Source organism: Ailuropoda melanoleuca, chromosome 8 (assembly GCF_002007445.2).
Source record: "Ailuropoda melanoleuca isolate Jingjing chromosome 8, ASM200744v2, whole genome shotgun sequence".
Lineage (NCBI taxonomy): Eukaryota > Metazoa > Chordata > Mammalia > Carnivora > Ursidae > Ailuropoda > Ailuropoda melanoleuca.
The window spans coordinates 20,144,573-20,166,587 of NC_048225.1; the positions used below are offsets into that span (position 1 = coordinate 20,144,573).

Sequence of the window (22,015 nt, forward strand, 5' to 3'; positions counted from 1 at the left end):
TAGGGAATGGTTAAAAAATTATGGTGTATCCACATATAGCCTTTCTAAAAATTATCATGCTTTCAGAGAATATATGAAGACAAGGGAAAGCGTGATACAAAGTTAAGTGAAAAAAGTAGGATACAAGGTTATATACATTATATTCTCAATTTAAAACAGTTTATTCAGCCAACATTTACGGAATGTGTATAGTTGCCAGGCATTGTTCTAGAAGCAGGACTTAGAGTAGAGAAAAGATAGACAAAGATCTTTCAAGGAGCTTCTGTGCTAGTAGGGAAGCAAATAATAAACATGCAAATAAATGTAGAATATAATTTTAAGCAATAATTGCTATTAAAAAAAAAAGCAAAATAAAGAGATGGGGAGGGAATGCTGTGTACAGAGACAAAAGCCTGGAAACAAATGGACGAAGAGGTTAATACTGATTATTTCTGGGGGCAGATGGGTGGCTCAGTCGTTAAGCATCTGCCTTCGGTTCAGGTCATGATCCCAGGGTCCCGGGATCGAGCTTCGCATCGGGCTCCCTGCTCTGCTGGGAGCCTCCTTCTTCCTCTCCCACTCCCCTGCTTGTGTTCCTCTCTCACTGGCTGTCTCTCTCTCTCTCAAATAAATAAAATCTTTAAAAAATATATTGATTATTTCTGGTTAGTATTATTACAGGTGATTTTTATTTTCTTCTCTCGGTTTTCTCTATTTTAAAATTTTTCCATAGTGCACATATTTTACTTTTCAGTCAGGAAAAAAAAATCAATACTGTTATTTTTTAAAAAGGAAGAAATTCTTTTAACTCAAAATACAAGGTTAGAGTGAGTAATTGGAACCTAAATGTGGAGCTAGACTTAAAAGGATATTTAAGGCGATACTTCTAAAATGACATCATTTTGTACCTGTTTATTTCAGTGTTCACAAATTTGGATGCTAAAGACAAACATATATTTCCCTATGTTTACTCATTTTGGCATTAATTTCAAGTTTTGGTAGGCAGCATCTAGTAAAACGGACAATTTCATCTTTTTTACTCTATTTTTTTTTTTTTTGGCCATCATCATCATCACCTCTGTCCCTTATTAGTGCTTTCTTAGTTTTGCTTCCTAGATTATATATATATTATAGTTTTTGTATTTTTTTCCTTAAGTATCTAGGCACAACCATCAAAAACATTTGTCTCTTATATGTTTGCAGTTTGTAGAATACTAACCTATAATGTTTTCCTTTTCAGTGGTAATTAAGACATTTATAGTTAAATATAAAAAACAAGTGGGCATGGGTGTGTGTGTCACATACAGCATTTTGTCCCAGATGCATTCAGTATGGTTACCTTTTTCTAGCATTGCCTTATTATGACTCCCAGGATAGAGTTTCTTTTTTACCTAAATTCTTCTCAGTGGCTTGGTTTTTTTGACAATTTTCATACCTATGGATTTGACAACTACAGTTTGTGACATTAGACTGACTCTAGAGTCCTGTTAGAATGAAGTGATTGGACATATTCTAGTAAACCAGAAAAAAACGGTTAACAGATCCTAGAGACTCATATTTTATTTTGTGTGGAACATGTTCAAACCTTTCAACTGATGTTTTTCCAGAAAAAATACTGTGTACAGGTCTGACTGAAATAATCATTCAGTAGAAGGGAGAAGGATTGGGGCGCCTGGGTGGCACAGCGGTTAAGCGTCTGCCTTCGGCTCAGGGCGTGATCCCGGCGTTATGGGATCGAGCCCCACATCAGGCTCCTCTGCTATAAGCCTGCTTCTTCCTCTCCCACTCCCCCTGCTTGTGTTCCCTCTCTCACTGGCTGTCTCTCTCTGTCAAATAAATAAATAAAATCTTAAAAAAAAAAAAAAAGAAGGGAGAAGGATTAAGTCTGAGATAACATCCTGTATAAACCAGTTTGATACATCAAAGATGCCATTTAAATGTAATTCATTATGATGATGATGATGAATTCAGACTGCTGCTTCTAAAGAATGCATGTGTATTTTTCAGCTAAAACATTGGAAACATCTATTCCATAGAAATGAGAATGACAAAGAAATTAGTGAAATTTTTCATATTTCTTATATCAACTATGTGGTCTTTCCCTCAAATCTGAACAGTTTTCTACCCTCTCAGTTGCGTGAAGTGGAAATCTGCCAGTCAGAAAGGACACAATCTATAACCCAGTTGAACTCTGGTTTCATTTCCTTGTTAGACTTACTTTTAGTGACCTTAGAATCTGTCTGGTTGTTATTGTTATTCCAGATTTAGAGATACAAATAGAAGATATACTTGCTTGCCCACTGTCAGGTCACCAAGATAAAATTGTAAGGCTTCTCAAATTGACCCTGGCTGGGATAGGGACAAATTGTCATTTATAAAGTTAATATATTCTTCTACCAGCCTGTTCACTCCATGTTTGATGTGTAAGTGTTTTGTTCATAAATCTGAGTAGAACTCACCACTTGTTTTTCTTTATTCTATATTAACCACCTTAATCTGTTAAAATCATTCCAGATCTTTCACAAAAACTCAATTTAGTATCATGAGCATATTGCTTTCTCTAGACCAATTATATTGTATTAATTTTTTTTTTTCAGAAAGCGCTTTGTAGGAAACCATCATCCCTCAAAATAAATACAAGATCAAGAGGACAGTTGACCTTTAAGGTCCGTCAAAGTCTTTGGTCTTTTAACTACTTTGCATTACCAGACATTTATAGAAAATCAGGGAGGGAAATGTAAAGAATAGAGGGAAAAAATGGCTTGTTAGAGCCATCCACAGCTAATTAAGTTTGGGCTTAAGGGTTAAGATTCTAATGTCCAGTATTGTTTTTTTCTAACAGTTTTATTGAGATAATTTATATACCACACAATTTACCCATTTAAAGTATACACTTCAGTGGTTTTTAGTATATTCACAGGTTTGTACAACTGTCAACATAATCTAATTTAGAACACTTTCTTCATCTGTAAAAGAAACCCTATTCCCATTAGCTGTCACTTCCCATTCCATCCTTTCCCTACCCCAAGTCTTAAGCAACCACTGATCTACTTTCTGTCTCTATAGAGTTGCTTCTTTTGGACATTTTATCTAAATGGAATCATAAAATATATGGTCTTTTGTGACTGGCTTCTTTCACTTTGCATAATGTTTTCATTATGCTGTAGAATGTATCAGTACTTCATTCCTTTTTATTGCCGAATAATATTCCTTTTATGACTGCATTAAATTTGATATATCCATAATCAGTTGATGGACTTCTTGGCTTTTGTGAATAACTGTGCTACAAACACTTGTGTACATGTTTTTGTACGGACGTTCATTTCTTTAGTAATGGAATTTTGGCGTCATAGGCTAACTCTATGTTTAATATTTGAGGAACTGCCAAGCTGTTTTCCATCAGCAATATATGTGGATTCTAATTTCTCCACATCCTCACCAATACGTATTTATTGTTCATATTTTTGATTATAACCATCGTATTGATGTGAAGTGATATCTCACTGTACTTTTGATTTGTGTTTTCCTGATGACTTATGATCTTGAGTATCTTTTCGTGTGCCTACTGCCCTTTATATGTCTCTTATGGAGAAAATGTCTATTCAAATGTGGTGTCCATATTTTAATTGGGTTTTTTTTTTATTATTGAGTTATAAGTGTTCTTTGTATATTCTGGATACATGTCCCTTATCAGATACATGATTTGCAAATATTTTCTCCCATTCTGTAGGTTGTCATTTCACTTTTTTTTTTTTTAAAGATTTTATTTATTTATTTGACAGAGAAAGAGAACGAGAGAGGGAACACAAGCAAGGGGAGTGTGAGAGGGAGAAGCAGGCTTCCGGCCGAGCAGGGAGCCCAATGCGGGGCTCGATCCCAGGAACCTGGGATCATGACCTGAGCCGAAGGCAGACGCTTAATGGCTGAGCCACCCAGGCGCCCCATCATTTCACTTTCTTAATGCTATCATTTGTACAAAATTTTTAATTTTGGTGTAGTTCGTTTATCTATTTTTTTCTTTTGTTGCTTGTGCTTTTGATGTATCTAATAAACCATTGCTTAATCTAAAGTCATCAATATTTTCTGCTATGTGTCCTTCTAAAAATTTAAAATTTTAGTTTTTACATTTAGGTCTATAATCTATTTTGAGCAAATTTTTATATGTGGTGAGGAAGTGTTTTATTTCTTTTGCATGTGGATATCCACTTGTCCCAGTACTATTTGTTGAAAAACTATTCTTTTTCCATTGAACTTTCTCAGCACTCTTGTTGAAAACCAGTTGACTGAGGGTTTATCTATGTCTTAATATTATCTTCTGAGATCCATGAACATGGGATGCCTTTTCGTTTATTTAGATCTTTTGAAATTTCTTTCAGCAGTGTTTTATAGTTTATATAGTCTTATGCTTCTTTTGTAATGTCCTGTTTTTATAATATTTGATTATATTGATCCTACCAAATTATATTAATAGTGTGCTGAACCAGCCTAGGATTTTATTGTAATCACATCGTTTTTACCTGTAATACTTTTTTTTTTTTCATTGTTGATTGTGTGTTTTGTAGGAACCTGACTCTGAGGAATCTTCATCTATTATGATAGATAAGAAAGGGAGAGAAAATTTGATATGGGGAGACCAGCAGGATCTCCTTTCTGAAGACCGGGACAAACCTTTCAGCAAAGTTCAGGTAAAGCAGAGTGAAAGGAGATAGTATAATAGAAATTAAACTAAGTGTGATTTGGACTGGGGATGCCATATTGTTGTACTAGTTCGGGCTTATAGATTTAGGTTCTGTTAAGTCGAGCAAAGATTGTAATTTCTCATTTTATTCTAGTAATTTGTTTGACTACCATATCTTTATTTATTTTTCATTTATTTTTATTTTTGTAAAGATTTTATTTATTTATTTGACAGAGGGAGAGAGAGCAAGCACAAGCAGGGGGAGTGGCAGAGGGAGAGGGAGAAGTAGGCTCCTCACTGAGCAGGGAGCCTGATGTGGGCCTTGCTTGATCCCAGGACCCTGGGATCATGACCTGAGCTGAAGGTAGATGTTTAACCCACTGAGCCACCCTGGTGCCCCTGACTACCATATCTTTTTGAGATTATTTTAGGAATCTTGTGGAAAACCTAGAGTGTTGCTACTACCTGGCATTCTATATTTGATGTTTATGTTCACTTTTAGAAAGTACAGTTCAAAAATCCATTATTTGCTGTGATGAAAGAGGAAGAGGAATTAGATCTTCAAGGCCTTCAGAATATTCTTCCAGAAGCCCAGAATTATCTTCCAGAAGCCCAAGGTGATTTGATAGAAGTCCAGAGTGTTGAGCTAGAAGCTGAGAGTGTTGAGCCAGAAGCCGAGAGTGTTGAGCCAAGGCTCAATACCCTGGCTATTGAGCTGGAAAGCCAAGCTGTTGAGCCCGAAGCCCAGGCCACTGAGCCTAAAGCCCAGGCTGTTAAGATAAAAACTCAGGGTATTATGCCAGAAGCCCAGATTGTTGAACTAGAAGATGGGAGTATTGTGTCTGAAGTCCAGGATTTGCTACCCAAAACACAGTGTGTTCTTCTCAAAGACCGGAATATTCTACCCAGATGTCAGGACCAGGACTTTCTACTTAAAGACCAGGATTTTCCACCCAAGGACCAGAATATTCTACCCGAATGTCAGGACCAGCATTTTCTACCCAGAGACCAGCATGTTCTCCCTGAAGACCAGAATATGCAATCCAAATTTCAGGACCAGGATTTTCTACCAAAAGACCATCATCAGTGTTTTCTACCCAGAGATCAGGTAAAATAGAGTGGAAAGGAGATATTACAAGAAGAAATAGCTACTTAAATTTTGGAGTGGGATTTGCAAGGTCTAAATTGTAGCTGATTTGGAGAGTCATAGTTGGAAAAAATAGTTTCTTCATTAATTCCTCAAAAGTCTGGCGTTCTCATTAAATGTTAAAGTATTATCAGTAGCACATTACCCCTTACTGGACAATTTACTTTTTTTTTTTTAAACTTTATTAGGAAAAATATTTCTGACAGCCATTATCTGCTTTGACAGCTGAAAGATAGAAAAAGGAGTGGCCCACAAGTGTGCAACAGTATCTTTTACTACTCAGGTTCCAAGGCCAGCCCTCCACTGGAGATCAATTAGGCCAAAAATAAGAAGAAAGAGATCAACAGGAAGTAAATTACATGGTTGTAATTGGGCTTATGTGGAATAGAATATAGTGTTTTCTTTTATTTCATATCATGTTCAGTTATACTCTGACCTCAGTTAATGCCAGAATTCTCACCACAGCCTAAAGTATTGGTTAACCTGTCTTTCTTAACTGAACAGTTGGTATTTTGTGTTTGTTCTTTCTTTAGGAAGCAAATTTGAAGCAGCCAGCATCAATTTTGATAGGCCCAAGAGGAAGACAGGCGTTTCCTCTGGATGTCCATCAGGATCTCCTGCCCAGGCCTCAAGATCAGACGTCCACCAGGGACAAGGTAGAACAGAAAAAGGAGAGACACCGGCAGGAACTGAATTGTTCAGGGTTTAGTTTGGAACTTGCAAAGGTTGTTCTCAGCTAGACTTCGGAAATGACGAAAAGTATGGCTTTCTGCTTTATTCCACATTTCACATTATCTTGAGTTAAAAAAAATTACTGTAAGGCTCTCAATAAAGCCTATAGTATTATTACTATCATATTATTCCTACTGGACAATTTACAATTAGTGTTTTTGTTTTCTTTTAGAAAGTACGCTTCAAGGAGTCATATTCTGATATGTCAAGTGAGAAAGGGAGAGAAGACTCTTCTCTGGCAGGTTATCAGTATCTGCCTCCTAAACTCCAGGACCAGACCTTCCTCAGAGATCAGGTAGAGCAGAATAGAAAGGAGATAAACGGAAGATAAAGTAACTGGATTTTATATATTCCCAGTAATCGGTAACGTGAAGTATAAAGACAGGTACAAAATACCCTGGCCTGATGAACTGTATCAATCAATTCAGTTCTGTCATTTAGAAGGTTGATAAATCACATTCATATTCTTTTTTTTTTTTTTTTAAAGATTTTATTTATTTGACAGAGATAGAGACAGCCAGCGAGAGAGGGAACACAAGCAGGGGGGAGTGGGAGAGGAAGAAGCAGGCTCATAGCGGAGGAGCCTGATGTGGGGCTTGATCCCATAATGCCGGGATCACACCCTGAGCCGAAGGCAGACGCCTAACCGCTGTGCCACCCAGGCGCCCCCACATTCATATTCTTATTGTAGAATCAAACTGTTTTAGTTTACTAAGATTATGCTACAACTTCTGCTGAAGCCCACAGTATTAACCACAAACACACTGTCCCTGCATGAACAGTCTAGGAAGTTGTGCCAGATCCTAAATTATTTAACATATAGGGAGTTGGTCAGACTAGTCTGTCACGGATTAGGATTAAAAATTCAGGTCTACAGAGTTGAGCTAAAAGTGTTACATCCTTAAAAAAAATAGCATAAAATAAAAGTAGTATATCCTTGTTCAAGTTAAAATGTATCAGCATATCCTCACCTGGTACCATTTCCCTGGAGTTCTCATTGAAACCTACAATATTATGATTAGCATGTTGCCCTGGTCAGACAGTTTGCTTTTTATTTTTATTCCTTTAGAACATGTTTCTCAAGAAACTGCCATCTTTTATGAGAGCAGAAGGAATGAGCGATGAATTGCCTCTGGAGTATCATCAGTATGTTGAACCTAAAACCCAGAATAGAGCTTCCCCTAGGGAACAGGTAGAGCAGAGTACAGGCCGAAGACTCTCCTTCCTAAAAGAGTAACAGAGATGAAATTACTTAGGATTTGGGTTGGAGCTTATCAAGCTAGTTCACGTGTAGGCTACATAGAGTTAAAGCTTCTAGAGTGAGGCTAAGAGCATTACATTTGCAGTTATTTCAAAGTGTGCCAGACCTCCGGTCTGTCCAGGTGAGAAAGCATATCTCTGTCATTTGGGCTGACCAAGAGACAGGGTTTGTATAATAGTGATTGGTTAGCAGTAGAGCGTTCTGCATAAACTCACATCCTGGAGCATATTTGACTTTCTTCATTTAGTTTTATAAATACAAGGGCTTCTCCTCTTGGCCAGCTGAAGCAGCACACCAAAAGCAGACATTCTGCTTTACCAGTGTGCAAACGAGTTATGAAGAAGGGTAAAACAAGCTGTTTGCCGCCTCAGAACTGCTTGAACTTTACCACTGCTAGTGTTTGTGCATGGAGTTATTGGGGACATCTAGTAGGAGTACTTTTGGAAATGACACCAGCTTGTTTCCTGGCTGTACCTTGGGGAAATGCTAGCAACATTATAAAAATATTACTTTGTTGCCTTACTTCTTCCAAACATGTTATTGAATGCAAAAAAAAAAAAAGAAGTACCAGAATTATCTGGGATTTGCTTTAAAATAGTCCAGGAAAATGTGGGAAAAGAGACAGATGAAAAAATGTTGCTGATCATTGAAGTTGGGGGCTGGGTATCTTGGGATGCATTATACTATTTTCATTCCTACTTTGATTTATATTTGGGAATTTTGTGTTAACACATGTAGGCACACATGCACACCAACTCTGTTGGGTTATCCTCCCCTAGTATCATTATTTTAAAGTTGTCACTGATGTCATTAGTCATTAGTTGTCACTAATCATTTCTGCTTAGACTGTTTTGTATTTTGTTGTTCCTTTAGAGCAAGTATATCAATCAACCCTCATCTTGTGAGAAATGGGAGATCGAAAGAATGGCTTCTGGAGTGCCATCGGTATGTTTCACCCAGTGTTTAAGATCGTGCCTCTCTGGGGAGTAAGTAGAGCAGAATACAGTGAGGAATAAGTAGCAGAGAATAAATTGCTTAGGCTTCGGTTCAAGTTTAACAGGGAAATATAGTAACTACTTAGGGGTTTAGTGTTAAGATTAGTAAATAGTGGGCAAAGCTATCCTGTCTTCTAGTTCTGCCATGTATCATACCATTCTGACCTGTTGAAATTACTTCAGGCCTCTTCACTGAGGCTTTTACCATTGCCCTGACATGATGCTTCTGCTTTGACAATTGATGTTCAATGTTTACCTTGTCTTTTAGCACAGGAACTATGGGCAGGCCTTACATAATATGACAGTTGAGTGATGGAGAAAGGAGTTATTTCCAGAGTGCCACGAATATGTTTCACATGATATCCAGGATCCAGGTTCAGCTGGAGAGCAGGTAGATCAGAGTGCAGTAAAAAGTAAACAGCAGAAAGTAAATCAGTTAGAGTTTGATCTGGGCTTGCCAGAGCTCTGCTTCTGACAACAGTGCTGCTGCTGCTGCTTCTGGTAGTGTTCTCTCTCACTAATGCTATTGATGATATGAGTAACAGCTTGCATTTGTTAAGCACTTTCCATAACCAAACCAGTTCTAGACTTTGTATCCATTGTCTCATTTCTCATTCTCACAATAATCTGGGAAGATAGATACTATGATTATCCTTGTCTTATAGATGAAGAGACTTATGATGGCTTTGTGGATACAGTGAAGATCCGTAATAGTGGCAAGGAGTGTCATGTCTACTTTGATGCCGTTATGTATCAGACTAATCTAAGAGACCTGTAGAGAGTATGTCAGGGCTATCACTGCAGCCTACAGTATTTTTACTAGCATTATGTCACTGCCCACATACTTTGGTGACTGCTTTCATATTTTTTTAGAGCTTATACTTCAGGCAGCAGCCATCTGTTGGGACAGCTGAAAGATGGCAAGAGGATTTGCTTCTGGATGACCATCAGCAACTGCCAGCCAAGCCCCAGAGAGAGGCTTCCAGCAGAAGACAGGTAGAGTGTGAGTAATGGAATTTAGGTAGGACTGTAGGTACCTACAGAGCTGGGAGTGGGAAGGCTGAGCACAAAACAGATTCTTGTTTTATTTCGTAGTGTGTAAAACTTATCCTGACCTAAGATTACTTTAGTTCTCTCACTGAAACCTCGGGTATTGGAAAAACTATATTTTATATGTGTGTTCTTTTATAAGAGGTGTATTTCTGATGGCCACTGTCTTTTATGGCATGTGAGGGGAAGAAATGAGTGGTTTCTCAGGGAGAGGGGTCGGGATGATCTTCCACCCAATGGCCAGGCCTAGATCTCCATCAGTAAACTGGTAGAGCATGAGATGGGATCACCAAGAAATAAACTGTTCAGAGTATAGGCTGGAGCTTATTAGGGTTATATTGCCTAAGCTTCGATGTGCTGAGTTAAGATCTATAGTTTTTCAAGAAAATGTTACAATAATCTGGCCTCCAAAGATTCCTTCATGGGTTAACTGAAGTCTAGTTTATTCCCAGTAGAACTTATCACTGTCTAGATAATTTCTATCTTGTGATTTTTATGTTATTTTAACAACAGAGCCTTCAGGCAACCAGTATTGTTGGGATATATAAAAGAGATAAAGAGACATTTCCTCTTGGCCCTTTTAAGAGAGCAGAAGAAAAGGAGCATAAAGACAGAAAGTAGGATTTGCACTGAGGTTTTCAGGCCCACACTGTAGCTCTTTTGTAATTTTTAGTTTGTCTCTATGAGGTTGGCCTAAACGGATGCTGTCATGTTTTATTCTACGTTGTCACTTATATATCCTGAAGTATGCTGGGCTCTTTCCTACCTCAGGTCTGTTGCATATGTTTTGTTCTTTACCTGGATATCCTTCTCTTTTTTTCTTCACAAAGCTGGTCCCTCCTCATCCTTCAGGTTTCAGCTTAAATGTTACCTCCTTGGAAAAGACTGTCCTGACCACCTCATCAAAAATAGGTCTCCTCTCTTCTGTTTTCTCTATCCTTGCATTCTCTTTCCTTCTCAGTACACAAAACAATTAATAATAATTTATTTACTTAACATGTTTTCCACTGGTCTGTAAGCTTTGTGAGGAGAGGTCCCACACCTGATGTGTTTACCAGCATATGGACAGCCTGTCTAGTACAGTGCCTGGTACCTGATAGTCTCTTGCTAAATATGTTTTGAATTAGTCAAGCAATCAAACATTTACTGAACACCTCGTTAGGTGTTAGCCATTGTTTAGGCTCAAAATATCAAAGTTACAATTGTGAATCAGACACAGAACTCAAGTTTCAGACAGTCTAAAGAAGAGAGACTGATGCATAAGCAGATAATTACGAAGCAACATAATTAATGGTAGAGGGTTCATAAGGCATTAACTGAGCAGAGAAGAGGCATAGCTAACTGTTTGATTGAGGGTGCTGTCTTGGTTGTCAGAACCTCTTCTCGTCTTTCTGCCATACAAGCCCTGGTTCCCTGGATCAGTCCTTTCTCCTTTTAGGCTCCTGAAATAATCCAGCCTTATTGGAAAAAAAACTTTACTAGTGTAAATTTAGGTCACAGTCATACTTAGGGTTTATAGTCACAGCTGCTTAGTCCCCCGTGCTGCTTAGGATTTTTCTTGGTTGCCCTTTGTTAGGTCCCTCTCCTGTGGCCCACACAAATAATAGTAAACCTTAAATACTTTGTAAAGTTCTTGCTACATCCCCATACTCTCACACTTTCATGAAGAAAAGAGAAGCCATCATGCAATAACTCCCTCAGCCATTTGTTTTTTTGGCATTCTTACCTATTCCTGCTATGTCAGAAGCAGAGTTACCTGTCTTTGGACCGTATTCTGGATTCTCTTGCTGTCCTTTCTTCTGTGTCCAATTTGAATATTATATTGTGAGACTCTGGCTTCTGTTGAAATCCTCTGAAGCATGTTGCATCTTTTGTTTATTTGTTCTAACAGGCCATCAACCTGGTTAAGTTTATAAGTTCTTTCTCACCTTCTGTGAACAGTGGCTCGAACATTAATTCGATTTTCAAAGCCTTCATTATACTCCTTTACGTCCATTCCATGCATGCACAACTCAGGGGTGATTTTGGGATATATGTCAATTCATACACAGATTTAAGGAATCCACTTTTCTAGCTCATTCCTCCTAAGGATACCCAACCCCTACACTCTCCAGATACCACAGGCCACATTTCCTGGAATCTTAAGTTAGAATCAGTGAGACAGACAGGTCCATAGTGAGCTTACTCCTTGCCCAGTGTTAAAAGTCTGGTTTTTCTTACTTTTTTGAAAGCAGAAAATGTTTTCATTTTTATTGTAGCAAAAGTAAACGCAAATAAAAAGAAAAAATAACCCAAAATTCCAGGAATAACTACCATTGGTCTCTGCTATGTATCATTTTCAGATTTTATCTATAACAAATAAATAATTTTTAAAATAATGAGGTATACAGTCAATTCTCGTTATTCACAGTAGTTATATAAAGTTGCCACAAACTTTGAGTTGGTGAATACTAAACCATTGTTCCTAGGGGAGATACAGAGTTAAGTTTTTGTGAGCCTCTGATCACAATGTTTTGGTCACTGATCTATACATGACTGTTTTATGTGAATTTCTGTTTAAAGACACCTTATTTAATACATAATGTTGATTTATTAACATGGACTCAGAGCCAGTAACACTATAGCTTATTCCTGAATGAGCTTATCACATACGTGTATTTTCTCCATAAGGCACATCAAGCCTTCTTATGCTTAGGAATACTAGATAGTACTTCACAGCACTGTGCTTGGGAGCCATTTTATTTTATTTTATTCTGTTTCTTATTTATTTAAAAAAGATTATTTATTTTCGAGAGAGAGAGAGAGTAAGAGAGTGAGCCAGGAAAAGGGCAGAGGGAGAGGGAGAGGAATTTTCAAGCAGACTCCCCCTGAGCTCAGAGCCCGACAAGGTCTGGGGCTCGATCCCAGGACCCTGAGATCATGACCTGAGCCGAAATCAAGAGTTAGACGCTCAACCGACTGAGCCACCCAGGTGCTCTGGGAGCCATTTTAAATAGTGAAATCACCAATAAAAAGCACAAAAATGCAAAAACTGTGGCACTAAATAGACCTTGAAAAGAATACTTGTGTACAGTTTGAAGGCTGAAACAAAAAGAGCAGAGCATCACTTTGTTCAGCCTCAGCTGGCAACATGCATATCTGGTGACTCAAATTTGTCACAGCTCTACACATGTCTGCAAAGGTCCATAAAAGCATCACAAGTGTTAATTTTGGGATTACAAATAAATTTCTGTGAATAGGCAAATTCACAGATAAGGAGTATGGAATATTGAGGATTGACTGTAATTTATATACCGTATAATTTACTTATTTAAAGTATACAGTGCAGTGTTTATTCAAAGGGTTGTGTAAAGTTTGCCACAATGAATTTTAGGACATCTTCATCATACCCCAAAAGTCCTTACCCATTAGCAGCCAATTCCTTTTTTCTCCACACCACCCCCCCCCAACCCTAGGCAACCAGTAACCAATTTCTCTGTCTATAGATTTGCCTGTTCTGGACATTTCATGTAAATGGGGATCATGGAATATGTGGCCTTTTGTGACTGGCTTTTTTCATTTAGCATAATGTTTTCAAAGTTCGTTGACCTTGTAGTGTATAGCAGTACTTTATTCGTATCATTAAATAACATTCCATTTTATGCATATAGCACATTTATCCATTATCAATTGATGGACGTTTGGATCGTTTCTACTTCTTGGCTATTGTGAATAATGTTGCTATGAATATTTGCATACAAGTTTTTCTGTGGATATGTGTTTTCATTTCTCTTGAGTATACCAAGGAGTGGAATTGCTAGGAATATGGTGACTCTATACTTAACCTTTTGAGGAAAACCAAACTGTTTTCCAAAGTGGCCACACTATTTTTCATTCCTTCCAACAGTGTGTGAGGGTTCTAATTTCTTCACATCCTCACTAGCACTAAATGTCTTTTTAATTATGGCTATATTAATGGGTGTGAAGTGGTATCTCATTGTGGTTTTGATTTATATTTTCCTGATGGTTAATGGTGAGCATCTTTTCATGTGTTCATTGGCTATCTGTATTCTTTGGAAAACTGCTTATTAGAATATCTGCCCAATTTGTAATTGAGTTATTTGTCTTTTGATTATTGAGTTTGTGAATTCTTAGTATAGTCTCCATAAAAGTCCCTTATTAGTTACATGATTTACAAATGTTTTCTCCCATTTTGTAGACTGTCTTTTTGTTTTCTTGATGGTTTCCTTTGTAGCACAAAAGTTTTTAGTTTTGAAGAAGTCTAAGGTAGTTATTTTTTCTTTTGTGGATTGTGCTTTTGGTGTCATATCTAAGAAACCACCTAACCCAGGATCATGAAGATTCACTCTTACGTGTTCCTCTAAGAATTTTATATCTCTTGCATTTAGGTCTGTGATCCATTTTGAGTTAATTTTTATATGTGGTATTAAGGTAGGAATGAAACTTCATTCTTTTGCATGTGGATATCCAGTGGTCCTAACATCATTTGTTGAAATGACTCTTCTTACCCATTGAGCATTCTTGCCAAAAATCAGTTGATTGTATACATAATGGTTTATTTCTGAACTGTCAGTTCTGTTCCATCGATCTATAAGCCGATTCTTTTTTTTTAAGTCTGTTCTTTTTTTTAATAATATTTTTTATTATATTATATTAGTCACCATACAGTGCATCCCTAGTTTTTGATGTAAAGTTCCATGATTCATTACTTGCGTATAACACCCAGTGCACCATGCAATACGTGCCCTCCTTTAAGTCTGTTCTTATGCCAATACCACACTATCTTGATCACTGTAGCTTTGTAGTAAGTTTGGAAATTGAGAAGAGTGATTCCTCCGACTATGTTCTTCTGTTTCAAAACCATCTTAGCTCTTCTGGGTCCCTTGCATTTGAATTGAACGATCACCCTGTCAACTTCTACAAAGATGTCATCTGAAATTTTGATGGAGGTTGCATCAAATCTGTTGATCAATTTGGAGAGTACTGCCATCTTATCAATTAAGTCTTCCAATCCATGAAATGGAGATGTCTTTTCATTCATTTAGACCTTTTTAAATTTCTTCCAACAAAGTTTTGTAGGTTTCAGAGGATAAAATTTACACTTTGTTAATTTTAAGTAATTTTTTATGGTATTTTAAATGGATTTTTCCATTAATTTCATTTTCAGATTGTTCATTACAAGTATAAAGAAATACAATTGATTTTTGTATACTGATCTTATATCCTGCAACTTTGCTAAAAGATACATAACTTTTAAGCTAGAAAAAAGTAATACTAAGCTTTCATTCTAAAAGTTAGAGATCGTAATTTGACCCAGAACAAAGTAGGTATACCAAGGTATGTCATAAGGCTTTTCTAGTAATATGGGGGGAAATTAGCTCCAGTTTCCTTCCTTCCATGTCAGTTGATGTTATAATATTTTTGGGTTCTTATTTGGGCTCATACCCACCAAAAGAGTTGTATAAATTGAAAAAGATTACAGATTTGAGATAATAAGGGATCTGCCTTTATATCCTGGATTCAGTCCTGAGCATACTCAGAGTGATTTCAAGTGACCACTTTAGAACTTTCATTCTGAACATTTTGATTTGTTATTAATTCGTCTGTGTTTTTGACTTGAGTCATTTTCTTTGGTTTATTATTTTTTATTTAGTTTATTCCTTCTGAATCTGCTTCTTTTGTTCTTTTTAAATTTATTTTATTTTATTGATTTTTTATTTGTTTCTATCCAGTTGAGGTTAAGGCTGCAGGAGAAAAGAAACAATAGATGAAAATATCAAAAGCACGTACAGGGCTAGCTTTTGGCAATTTTGTCACTTTGTGTGACTGGACTTCTAACAGGTTTATGATGCTTATCAATCAAGATTGAACACTGAATTCCAAACTCCACTGATGCTTCAGTCTGGAGTAGATCAGGAAGAAGACAAAAAAGAGGTATGTAATGGTAATTGCTTTTGGACAACAGTGTTTCTACTATAATAGTGTATGTGAAATTGGGAACGATTTATTGCTTTCTTACACATTAAGAGCCAGTACTACAAATTCCATGGATAAAGGCAAAGAAGTTACTTGAGTCATTATAATGTGTTGAACTTTTCTCCCAAGCTTCTAAGATTTAGGATAACTTGATGGGAAATCAGAGATCTGATCCTGGTGAATTTTTCCCATTAGTGGGTATTTGTCACAATAACTTAAAGGAAGGGTTTTAACTTAGGACTTCTTTTTTTCCCTTCTCAATCTCAAGTTGGTTTAAACCAACAGTTTTTAACATTGCCCATGTGCCAGAATCAGATGTAGGGCTTTTTTCAAAATACAAATGCCTGGACCCAAACAGATATACTGATCACTTTATGAAAAGGTAGGTTTGGGGCATCTGTGTTTTTAAAAAAACACCACTGATGCTTGTGATGGCCTCAATATTAAGAACCAGCTATTAGAATTTTAATAATTTTTACCGAAAGGACATAAGCTACTCAAAGGGCAAAAACATGTCTATGTGTACACTAGTGCCCTTTAAGGAGCTTATATAAATAAATAATTCTTTAAGGAGATTATAAACCCAGAGAATATGTAACCCACAGGGCAATAGCACTTGCTTTTATTATACTTGTTCCCTTTTTGCGAGGGGAGAGGGGGACAGAGGGCGAGGGAGAGGGAGAGAGAGAATCCCAAGCAGGCTCATGCCCAGCATGAGCCCAACATGGCCCTCGATCTTACAACCCTGAGATCATGACGTGAGCTGAAATTGAGTTGGACCTCAGGCACCCCTATACTTGTTCCCTTTGAAAGTATGGTGCTCAGATATTCCTCAGTCCTTCTTCCCTCTTTCTTACCATATGAGGCTCGGCTTAGAGTATACTTTTGTGATGTGGTTTTAATTTTGAAAATTTAAAGTGACTATTGTTCTTTTATAAAATACCTCTCACATTCTTTCTTTGGCCCTGCTTCTATGGTACTTGTTACTTAGGAACACAGAGTAAATGTAGTAATATATTTTCTCATATCAAATATGGTCATTTCATCAAGTGCTGTTGACAAAGGGTTATACTAAGGGCAAACTAAATTACTACTTCTTTCTCTTATTTGTCTGTAATATCTAAGAGTTATGTGCTTGGGAATGAGAAGCTCTTGCTGTGTGTGATATTATCCTAGGTCTCCATAAAATAGAAGGAAATTAAGGACTTAATTCCATGCGACTTTTGTATCATCTGGCATATCTATAGCACAAGGATATTTTCCTTCTTTGGAAAGTCCTCTGAGAGCAGAATCTTAACAATTTTAACTTCTTTCCTTTAGCGTCAAAAGCAATACCTGAGATATAGACGGCTTTTCATGGATATTGAAAGAGAACAAGTAAAAGAACAACAAAGGCAAAAAGAACATCAGAAGAAAGTTGAAAAGTAAGTTCTTTGATCCATTACAAGTTAAGATGATTTTGAAAGCTAAGTTTTAGAAATAATCAGGCAGTGGTTTTGCCTTCTGATCCATAGTGGAAACAACCGTTTTTTATCTGGATAGAAGTATGAAAGGTAGTTAAGAGCTATGTTTTTTTAATAGACTTTTTTTTGGGGGGAACAGTTGTAGGATTACAGCAAAATGAAGCAGAAAGTACAGAGTTTTATTGACCCCCTTGTGGTATACATGGACTGCCTCCTCCACACTCAACATCCTGCATCACAGTAGTTTAGTTATTACATCTGATGAACTTCCATTCACACAGTATAATCCATATTTTACTTTGGGATGCACTCTTGGTGTTATATATTCTTGTAGATTTTGACAAATGGATAATGGCTTGTATCTACATAATATAATATCATACAGAATAGTTTTACTGCCCTAAAAATGCTTCATGCTCTGCCTATCCATCTTTCTCTCCTCCCAGCCCATGGCAACTATTGATCTTTTTATTGTCTCCATTGTTTTGCCATTTCCAGAATGTTATATAGTTGGTATACAATATGTAGCCTTCTCGATTTGTCTGTCTTCCACTTAGTAATATGCATTTAAGTTTCCTCTAATACCTTTTTATGGCTTGACAGCTCATTTCTTTTTAGTGCTGAGTAATATTCTATTGTCTGGTTGTACCACAGTTTTGTTTATCCATCCACCTTCTGAAGGAATCTTGGTTTCTTCAAAGATATGGCAGTTATAAATAAAGCTGCTTTAAATATCCATGTGCAAGATTCATGTGGGTGTATGTTTTCACCTCATTTGGGTAACTGCCAAGTAGTGTGTTTGTAGATCGTATGGTAAGAGTATGTTTACTTTTGAAAGAAACTGCCAAACTTTATTCTAAAGTGGCTGTACCATTTTGCATTTCTGTCAACGATGAACAAAAGTTCCTGTTGCTCCAGATCTTCTCCAGCATTTGGTGTTGTCAGTGTTTTGGATTTCGGCCATTCTAACAGTTGTGTAGTAGTATCTCATTGTTTTAATGTGCAATTCCCTAATGACATATGATGTGGAGCATCTTTTCATATGCTTATTAGCCATTTGTACATTTTCTGTGGTGAGGTGTCTGTTTAGGTCTTTGGCTCATTTTTTAATTGGGTTATTTGTTTTCTTATTCTTGAATCTTAAGAGTTCTTTGTAGTTTTGGATAATAGTCCTTTATCAAATTTTTTTATTTGATAAAAATATTATCAAATGTTTTATTTGATAAAAATATTTTCCCTCATTTGTGGGTTTAATTCTCATTCTTTTGACACTATCTTTTGGAGAGCAGAAGATTTTAATTTTAATGAAATCCAGCTTGCAGTTATTTTTTTATGTATCATGCCTTAGGTATTGTATCTAAAAAATTATTGCCATACTCAAAGTCACCTAGATTTTCTTTTTCTTTTTTTTTTTAAGATTCTATTTATTTATTTGAGAGAGAGCATGAGACAGAGAGCACGAGCAGGGGGTGGGGGAGTTTGGAGGGGCAGAGGGAGAGGGACAAGCAGGTTCCCCACTGAGCAGGGAGCCTGACGCGGCTGGATCCCAGGACCCTGGGATCATAACCTGAGCTGAAGGCAGGCGTTTAACCGACTGAGCCACCCAGGTGCCCGTCACCTAGATTTTCTTTTGTGTTATCTTCTAAGAGCTTTATCATTTTGTGTTTTACATTTAGCTCGATGATCCATTTTAAGTTAATTTTTATAAGGGGTGTAAGGTCTGTGTCTGGATTCATTTTTCTGCACAGTTGTTCCTACCCCATTTGTTGAAAAGACTATCTCTGCTCCATTGTATTGCTTTTGCTCCTTTGTCAGAGATCAGTTAACTATATTTATGCAGGTCTATTTCTGGGCTCTCTGTTCTGTTCCACTGACCTATTTGTTAATTCTTTTTCCAAAACCACACTGTCTTAAAAGAGAAACGATGCCTATGAGAGACTCACTTTTGCTTTAAGGACATATATAGGCTGAAAGTGAAGGGATAGAAAAAGATACTCCATGCAAACGAGCACCAAAATAGAGTGGGGGTGTCTATCCTTATATCAGACAAAATAGATTTTAAGTTGAAAGGGTCACAATAGACAGAGAAGGTCATTACATAATGATAAAGGGGTAAATTCATCAGGATGATGTAACAATTATAGATATTTATACACCCAGCATCAGAGCATCTAAACATAGTGCTTGCTTTGGCAGCACATGTACAGAGTACCTAACCATGAAGCAAATACTAACAGAACCGAATGGAGAAATAAACAGCAGTGCGATAATAGTAGGAGACTTTAGTATCCTCCTTTAAACGATGGATAGAAAATTAATAAGGAAACATTGGTTTTGGACAACCCTAAAGACCAAATGGACCTAACAGACATATACAGAGCAATCTGTCTAACAGCAGCAGAACATACATTCTTCTCAAGAATATACAGGACAGTCTTCAAGATAGATCATATGCCACATAGGCCACAACACAAGTCTTAACAAATTCAAGAAGATTGAAATTATATCAGGTATCTTTTCCAAACACATTGGTATGAAAGTAGAAATCAGTAACGAGGAAAATTGGAAAATTCACAAATACTTGAAAATCAAGTAGCACACTTGTGAACAACCAAAGGCTCAAACAAGAAATCAAAGGAGAAATAAAATGTTTAGACAACAAAAATGGAAACACAACATACAAAAATGTATGGTATACAGCAAAAGCAGGTCTAAGAGGAAAGTTTATAGCTACAAGATGCCTTCAAAGAAAAAAGATCTCAAATAAACAACCTAATCTTACAACTTAAGGAACTAGAAAAAGATGAGCAAACTAAGCCCAAAGTTAGCCAGAAGGAAGGAAATAATAAAGATTAGAGCAGAAATAGAGAATAGAAAAAAACAGAAAAGATCAATGATACTAAGAGTTGGTTTTTTGAAAAGATAAACAGAACTGAAATGCTTAGCTAGATTAACCAAGAGAAAAAAAGAGAACTCAAATAAAATTATAAACAAAAGAGGAGACATTACAGCTGATACTGCAGAAACATAAAGGGTCATAAGAGACTACTGTGAACAATAATATGCCAACAAATTGGGCAACCTAGAAAAAAATGGATCAGTTTCTAGAAACATGTAACCTCTCCAGACTGAAATGTGAAGAAATAGAAAGTCTAAACAGACCAATTGCAAGTAAGGAGATTGAGTCGGTAATCAAAAACTTCCTAAGAAACAAAGGTCCTGGACCTGGCTTCACTGGTGAATCCTACTAAACATTTAAAGAAGAATTAACACCAGTCCTCTCAAACTCTTCCAAAAAACTGAAGAGGAGGGAACACTTTCCAACTCCTTATAAGGTCTCCCCTGATATCAAAACCAGACAAGGTCACTACAGGAAAAGAAAATTACAGGCCAGTATCCCAAAGCATTGATGTAAAAAGTCTCAACAAAAAATTATTAACTAACTGAATTCAACAGTACATTAAAAGGATCGTATACCAGGATCAAGTGGGATTTATTCCAAGGATGCAAGGAAGGTTCAGCTACCACAGATCAATCAGTATGTTACACTGCATTAACAAAATGAAAGATAAAAATCATATTGTCATCTTAATAGATGCAGAAAAAGCATTTGACAAAATTCAATATCCATTTGTGATAAAAACTCTCAAACTGATACAGAGGGAATGTACCTCAACATAATAAATCCCTCCATGACAAGCCTACAGCTATCATACTCCATAGTGAAAAGCTGAAATCATGGGTTGCCTGGGTGGCTCAGTCGGTTAAGTGTCTGACTCTTGGTTTCATCTCAGGTCATGATCTCATGGCTCCTGAGGTCAAGCCCCTGTAGGGCCCCGTGCTCAGTGGGGAGTCTGCTTGAAGATTCTCTTCCTCTGCCCCTCCACCTGCTCACAAGTGTGCTCTCACTCTCTCTCAAATAAATAAGTAAATCTTTAAAAAAGAAAAAAAAGAAGAAGAAGAAGAGGAAGAAGAAGGAGAAGGAGCAGGAGGAAGAGGGGGAGGGGAGGGGGAGGAGGAGGAGGAGGAGGAGGAAAGCTGAGATCTTTTCCTTTAAGATCAGGAACAAGACAAGGATGCCCATTCTCCCCACTAACATTCAACTTATTACCCGAAGTCCTAGCCAGAGCATTTAGGCAAGAAAAAGAAATAAAAGGCATCCAAATTGGAAAGGAATAATCAAACTGTAACTATTTGCAGAAGACATGATATTATATATGGAAAACCCCAAAGACTCTGCCAAAAACTTGTTAGAACTAATAAATGAACTCAGTAATTCCTGTATTTTTCAGGATACAAAATCAGTTTACATGAGAGACTATGGACTATGAGAAACAAACTGAAGACTTCAGAAGGGAGGGGGTGGGGGAATGGGATAGACTGGTGATGGGTAGTAAGGAGGGCACGTATTGCATGGTGCACTGGGTGTTATACGCAACTAATGAAGCATCAAACTTTACATCGGAATCTGGGGATGTACTGTATGGTGATTAACATAATATAATAAAATTAAAAAAAATCAGTTTACAAAAATCAGTTGTGTTTCTATATACTAACAGTGAACTATCAGAAAGATAAATTAAGAAAATAATCCTGTTTACAATAACATCAAAAAGAATAAAATACTTAGGAAAAAATTTAACCAAGGAAGTGAATATTTTCATATTGATGAAAGAAATTGAAGATGACACAAATAAATGGAAAGATATTCCAAGCTCATAAATTGGAAGAATT

General features: G+C 36.8%; 1 protein-coding gene across 10 annotated transcripts in view; it reads left to right on the top strand.

The window, feature by feature from the left end:
• Positions 1 to 22,015, top strand: part of CCDC15 (coiled-coil domain containing 15) — a 70,267-nt gene that overhangs the window by 13,433 nt on the left and 34,819 nt on the right. For 7 of the 10 annotated variants that reach the window (XM_034666028.1, XM_034666035.1, XM_034666033.1 and 4 more), the window contains 9 exons: positions 2,577 to 2,645; positions 4,542 to 4,664; positions 5,160 to 5,765; positions 6,338 to 6,460; positions 6,709 to 6,831; positions 8,671 to 8,742; positions 9,666 to 9,788; positions 15,684 to 15,776; positions 17,139 to 17,242. In XM_034666028.1, the coding sequence (XP_034521919.1) occupies positions 2,577 to 2,645; positions 4,542 to 4,664; positions 5,160 to 5,765; positions 6,338 to 6,460; positions 6,709 to 6,831; positions 8,671 to 8,742; positions 9,666 to 9,788; positions 15,684 to 15,776; positions 17,139 to 17,242 (1,436 nt within the window). The remainder of the gene's footprint in view (positions 1 to 2,576; positions 2,646 to 4,541; positions 4,665 to 5,159; positions 5,766 to 6,337; positions 6,461 to 6,708; positions 6,832 to 8,670; positions 8,743 to 9,665; positions 9,789 to 15,683; positions 15,777 to 17,138; positions 17,243 to 22,015) is intronic. The other 3 variants (XM_034666032.1, XM_034666036.1, XM_034666034.1) reach the window with 2 other exon arrangements.